Source organism: Carcharhinus amblyrhynchos, chromosome 15, assembly GCF_965287045.1.
Source record: "Carcharhinus amblyrhynchos chromosome 15, sCarAmb.v2.hapA, whole genome shotgun sequence".
NCBI lineage: Eukaryota > Metazoa > Chordata > Chondrichthyes > Carcharhiniformes > Carcharhinidae > Carcharhinus > Carcharhinus amblyrhynchos.
In genome coordinates, this window is record NC_137338.1 from 25,318,861 (window position 1) to 25,325,780 (window position 6,920).

Sequence of the window (6,920 nt, forward strand, 5' to 3'; positions counted from 1 at the left end):
CAGTAACTTCACTGCAGTGTTAAATGTAAGCCTTACTTGTGACGCTAATAAATAAACTTTATTTACGAGGGCCGTGCATTACACAATGATCAGTCGAGTGGGCTGTTTATCACACTGCTGTAAATACTGCACAACAGTGAACCGGCCGGAGAATATTTTCCGTCCAAAACATTCTCACATATGAACATGGTTAAAAATCAGGTATTCAGCCTAAAGTATATTTCCGTTTAACCTCATTTAATTACTTAATGCGAATTCGAAGATTCTTAAAGTCTTAACAAGCCCGTTAAATGGTGTGGATTAGTTAGAGCATTGAATTAGCAGACGAGCTTCATGTTTTAATAGATCATCTCCGTTGTATAGTCGATCTATTATGTTACGTTTCTACAGCAGTTCGTTGTCCCCAAACCCACATCCCCCTGCCTCCCCGGCCCCCGCACTCATACACAGACTCTTCAATTTGTCGGACACAAGTGAAGTAACCCAAATAAATGCAGCAAATATAACCTCGTACTGTATCCCTTCTCGATCTCTCAAAACTTTCACGGTCAGTTTGGATGCGTTCTTTTTGATCTCCAAGTCAAAGCATCAGTGCAGGGCCGGGGAGGTGCTGCCCGGTCGGGGGCGCCTCTCTTAGGTGAAATCCCAGCTGCTCCCTCACGGGAGGGGGTGCAAAAAGGATCCCATGGCACCATTTTGGACGGCAAAGTCTCTCAGAGTCTGGGAACCCACTCAGGTCAACCTATACCATTTTGAAGAGCAGTGGGGTTCTCCCTGCTGCCCTGGTCGATATGTATCCCTCACCGACATTAATGAATTATCGGGAGCTTGCTGCGTGTGGATGGATTGCCTGCCCTCTGGTTAGAAGTAATTCAGTAGCTGGGCAGTGGGACTTCCCGAGACAAGCCCTAATGAGATTTTCCTAAAGGTAAAATCCAAACATTGTCGTATTACCGCATCAACCAATTCTTTCTTCGCCCAGTTTTATTACAGATGCCCCGTTCCCATAATATAATATTCTAGACTGGGTGTGCAACTGGTGTTTTATTTACTCGGAACATTCCCGTGTTATCAAATAACTGGAAACAAGATTCCGGGTACTGGCATATTCTTGTACCCCTTTGTGTCTTTTGTCAGGCTATTTGATAACATCTAATTGGTCAAAAATTCTCTGATCGTTTCACTAGAAAATGAGTTACCCAAAAGCGGCTCGGGACATACCTGTGCCCCAAAAAACTTGGGTTACAAGAAGGCGACAGTGTGTGCGGACATATTAAACTGCGTTATATTGTACCTGCTTATGCGACTAACTTGTACAAAACTATGAACTGACAATGAGGCGAAAATATTCGTTAAAAATTCGGGTTTTATTGCTAACTTTGTGTTCAAAAACACGGTTAGAGAGGAAAAGAGCAACAACAATCAATCAAAATAACTCCCAGTCTATTCCGAACTTCAGCTGTGCAATGTTTTACAGTTTCAGAAGTTAGACTGATTCGAAATCCCTGCAGATTGCGGGATTGCTGTCTTGCATTCGGCTCCTCTTTTCGCGTTCACTCTGGCTTTTTCCAGAGAGTGGCGTAAAATTCCGGACAGCGGCCATCCTGTGAACACATATGGACAATCTAATCTCCCCTCCTCCCCCCTTTTCAAACTTGGGACAACGAGGGGGCAATAATTGCTCCCATTGGGACGAACTGGATAGAGGGGGCACCCGGGCGGACATGCACTTTGCCCCGTTTCAATGTTACAGGAATGGGAACAAAAACAAGTTTTACTCAACTCGCAGGTCCCCGATGAAATCCCGGCCCCTGTTTAAAATAAAGTAAAATGCCTACAACGATTAACGCCGTTCAATATTTTCCAGAAATTGACCACTTGATGAGAAGGTTTCCCATTATGATTACTGCTTTCGCTGATTGTGGAAAGAATTGGGGGAAAAAAGTCAGCAGATCGAACATAAAATGTATTTTCTTTGTATTTATCCTGTTTTGATATTATTATTAAGTTAGCTTGCTCAGTGACAACCTATTGAGATACATCGGTGTATGAGTATTGGAATCACTTCTCTAGTCTCAGAGACAAGCGTTCTCCCGGCTGTTAAAAAAGAGAAATGAAACATCTTTGGCTACATAGTTTGGGATTTAAAAGGATGAGATGTTTCTGAAGGATTAATTTTAAAAGTGCATGTACATGTGGCAGAAAAGTGCAATTCTCTAGATAACAGCTTCCACCCTGGCCACACACACACACACACACACACACACACAGACACAAGTATCAAATCCCATTGTGGACCCAGGCTTTAAGTTGTTTCTGATGGAGGAGCGGGCTGGGGTGGGGGGGAGGTGGTTGGGGGATTTGGTCAAACGCTTTTGGCTCTCTCTTCCCCCTTCCTTAAACTGTATTTCGAATAACCGCAGTCAAACAGAAGCCCAGGATTCGCATGAGCGCTTCTTATCGCTGATCAGAACTTTAACGCAAACGACGAAGGGAATTTCACAGTAACTTCATTGCATTGTTAATGTAAGCCTTACTTGTGACTAATACATAAACTTACTCACTGAATCCCCGTAGGCTGAAAATATATTGTTGACACATTGAAACATAAAATCTAAAAGGCACAAGGACTGACAAAGGCAACAGTGGAAAATGAGTAGGGCTTTAGCACCTTGGATGAATGACACTGTCAGTAATGTATAGCGGGGCTTCAAGCAGGAGAAGGAGACCCGAACTCACAAAAGGGACATGTTTTGACCGACATCTATATCAGTGATTTATTTTATGGATGTTTGGAGAGTACTATTCCCTGGAGTGCACAGGAAAGAAACGGATTCTATCTCCCCCCCCCAACCCCCTTAATACTTGAAATTAAAACACGCACAATTATATATTTTTTTTATTAAGTTTAAAATCTGGACAGTTACTCGATCAACACTTTTTTTTTCATTGGAACGAAATAAGTAATAAATATTATTTAGCACATTTCTTTACAAAAATAAACAAATGGAAAGCAATTTTTTGCTTCATATTTTTTCTTCATTTTTTTTCTCTCTCAAAACACTGTTACGACAAGACTTGATGCTCTTAAAAAATCACACACACACAAACACACACACAGAAAGCTGCTTACGGAGTTCTAAAGCGCAGGAGACTAGTTGCAGTAATCGAAAGCAGGTTAAACACAGAGTCAGGATTCGCAGATAAAGATTCACACAAAAACATTTGGGACGCATAAAAAAAACGAAACACAGGCAGATATTTTCACAAAAGGGGGAGGGGGGAATCGAAAAGTACTCTGATAAGATTGGCAACACACATCGGTTACCCTTAACGCTGAACTATCGGAACAGTTAAAGATGTACAAATTTCTCTTTGCAAGTTCAGGGACTGCAGTCAATAGGCCAGACGCATTGGTTTCTAACCGAATGCGGGAGTCAAAAGTTTTTGCAAACCTGCAAACCAAACGAAACAGACCCGAAAGTCTTTACTCATAGTCTTATCCGGGGCGGCTTGGTCGGTCGAGTTTCCTTCGGGCAGATAACCGGAGTTAGGAAGCTCTGCCTGCTTTTTTGGGGCGGGGGGGGGGGGGGCTGTTCTTCCGTGTAATCTTATCGCCTCTTTATCCATCGCGCGTGTGGTCGATTCACTGGAGTTTACGCAGAGCAATGTCCTTCTCACTTGTGTCTATGGCCACTTCATCATCGTGTAACACCAGGATGTGGAATTAAATATTCCCCAAGGTTCCCTACAGTTGAAAGTCACAGTCACATTTGCTGGTGTGTTGGGGGGTGGCGGGGGGAGGGGGTGGGGGGGGGTCATTTTACAATCAAAATCACCTTAAACCCAAGCTGCAGTATCCCTTTTCCCGGCTGCAAGGTGGAAATCATACCTCTGGCTGTCCTAAAAGAAAAGGACAAGTTAACTGGGGAGATGCCTGGGCGGTTAAATAAAAGAGCAATGGTTTGGGGGAAAAGGGTTACTGCAACTGTCACACATATTTTAAAGAAATCCTCACAAAGATAACGAGATGAGGGCAGTAAAGGTTTACTTCTGTGCAAATGAGGGGGAAGGGGGGGATAACATACAACTCTGCCACTCTGAGTCCCAAACTCTCACCTTGTTGAAAGGCGTTTTGCAAGAGTCTTTGCCCCCGGCTGCACTCCTCTCACTTGCTGTCGGAGGAGAGGCGAGACATGCTGGCTGTGCTGATGCTGGCGACATGGTGAGGTGGTGCCACCTGGCACATGCTGCATGGACACGGCATCCCGCCCCACTGCTGGAAGCCGCTGCCCAGCGGAGCGGAGGAAGCCCCCGCCGCCGTCTTCAGGAGGCCGTGCGGGGCTCGGATGGTGCTGGCGGCCGAGAGGCTGGCGCCGGACAGGGAGGCGGAGGTGACGGCCGGGGCCATGATGGGGTGGTGCACCGGGTGAGGCGGGTGCGAGGCCGGGTGGCCGGCCAGGGGGGCCCCGGCGTGGCCGAGGCTCCCGCAAGCCGCCGAGGGGTGGAAGCTGCCGTGGTGGCCACCATAGATCTCACTCACCAGCCTCTTCATCTCCTCCAGGGAGTTGGTCAGCATCAGGATGTAGTTCCTGGCCAGCAGCAGCGTGGCGATTTTGGACAGTTTCCGCACCGACGGTCCATGGGCGTAAGGCATGACCTCCCGCAGCCCGTCCATGGCAATGTTCAGGTCGTGCATCCTCTTGCGCTCCCGGCTGTTGATCTTCAGCCGGAGCTGCTGGAGCTCCGACTCACTCATCTGCTTCTTGTCTTTGAGCCTGAGGTTGTCCTTGGCTCGGAGCTGAGCCCCTCTCTGGCCGCAGAGCTCGGCGCCGCACTCGGTCTGGGTGGAGGACACAGTGCTTGAGAAGCCCGAGGAAGGGTCATCGGACAGAAAGAGATCCGGGGACGAAGGCTGGCTTGATATGAGACTGGCATCGGAATCCATTCGTCAGCTTTAGAGGAAGGGAGTGGGTGGGTGGGGGGGAAACAGGAGGTACAAACTTGCTCTGGACGCCCCAGCCACTCACACATGGAGGGGGGGCGGGTATGTGTGTGTGTGTGTGTGTGTGTGTCCCTCTTGCCTGTCGCCCAGGTAAGATTAAAATGTTGTCAGGGTTTCGTCTGGCCGCCGTTGGGGCTTTTTCTGCATTCTACAGGGCGGATCGAAGATCATTGGGAGAAGATCTCCTATTGTATCTGGCACTGGGATGTCCAATCGTGACAAGGTAACCAAGTGCTGAATGGGAGTCTCCTCCAATGCCGGGGGATGTGGGAGGTGCCCCGCTTTCCCTTGACAACAAAACACAAGAAGTGGGTGAGAGAGAGAGAGGGAGAGAGAAACACAATAGCCAGAGTCAGCGGCTGGGACATCTGCTAAAAAGAAGAAACTCGAGCAAAGTGCACTGCTTGCAACAACAATAACACTTCACACCGGCACGGACTCCACACTCAGGCCCCACTGCAACCGCACACCAAGTCGCAAAAGGACACGTTTCTTTCTCTGTCTCTCACTCTGATCACCATCCCGCCAACTCATAGACCGAAGCCCAAAACAGGCTGGAAGTCTGCATCCGAATTAAATAACGAGGATCCCGTATCCCAAACCACCCCACCACCCCCTCCCCCCACGCCCCCCACACTAATATTTCAATTAGACATTCAATTATATGTGAACTGCAAACCAATATTTAAACATTTTCATTCCAGTCCTTGCTTTATCTGGATCCTGTGCAAACAAATCTTTCAGCGGGGGTATACATATATATATATAACATGCTTTCATTCCAGCCTTACTGTAGCGCAATCTCTGCAAGCCTTCCTGTAGTATCCAGGTGTAACATTCTGTCAGCTTTACTGCAGTATACATATACAATATTCTACCAGCCTTACAGTAGAATACCATCTATCCTCTGCCAGCCGTACTGTTATAAACATATATGATATTCTGTCAGTCTCATTGTGGTGTACCTATAGTGTATATACATATGTTATATAGCATTAGTGTATATACATATATAATGTACACTCACAGCTAGCCTTACTGTTTGTACATATATACTTATACATATATAACATGTATTCTTTTCAATCTTTACTGTCGTATATACGTATCTGCCAGCCTTATTGTAGTATACACGTATAACATGCATTCTATGGGCTGGCACGGTGGCAAAGTGGGGGTTAGCACTGCTGCCTCATAGCGCCAGGGACCCAGGTTCGATTCCTGGCATGGGTCACTGTCTGTGCGGAGTTTGCACGTTCTCCCGGTGTCTGTGTGGGTTTCCCCCGGGTGCTCCGGTTTCCTCCCACAGTCCAAAGATGTTAGGTTGATTAGCCATGCTAAATTGCCCCTTGGTTTCAGGGGGACTAGCAGGGTTAACATGCGGGATTAAGGAGATAGGGCGCACGGGTGGCCTCCTTTTGCAAGGTAGGAATTCTATGATTTTGTTTTATGTCAGCCTTCTTGTAGTGTACAACTCATGCATTCTCTTCCAGACCCACTGTGGTATACATATTAGTGAAGCAAAATGAGATCAGTTTAGCTCAGTTGGCTGGAGATGCAGAGTGACGCGAACAGCCGAAGTTCAATTTCCGTACCGGCTGAGCTTACTCCTGAATGGGCCCAGCTCCTCAACCTTACCCCTCATCTGAGGTGTGATGAGCCTCATGTTAAATTACCATCAGTCAGCTCTCTCGCTCTCAAAAAGGGGGAGAGCAGCCTACAGTCACCTGGGACTATGGCAACTTTACTTTTTACCTAGTATACATATATAACACGCATTCTCTGTCAACCTCACTGTCGTATACAAATATAACACGTATTCTCTGTCAGTCTCACTTTAGTACACATACAGAACTATCTGTCAGCATTTCTAAGCTCGCATGAGCGCAGAGCTTGATATATGAGCGCAAGAAAC

At 46.8% G+C, this 6,920-nt stretch overlaps 1 protein-coding gene across 1 annotated transcript; it reads right to left on the minus strand.

Moving 5' to 3' along the window:
• Positions 1–4,168: 4,168 nt before the first annotated feature.
• olig2 (oligodendrocyte lineage transcription factor 2) lies at positions 4,169–4,948 on the minus strand. Its single transcript, XM_080203243.1, has one exon. It carries the CDS (start codon positions 4,946–4,948, stop codon positions 4,169–4,171), a length of 780 nt encoding a protein of 259 aa, XP_080059369.1.
• Positions 4,949–6,920: the final 1,972 nt, after the last annotated feature.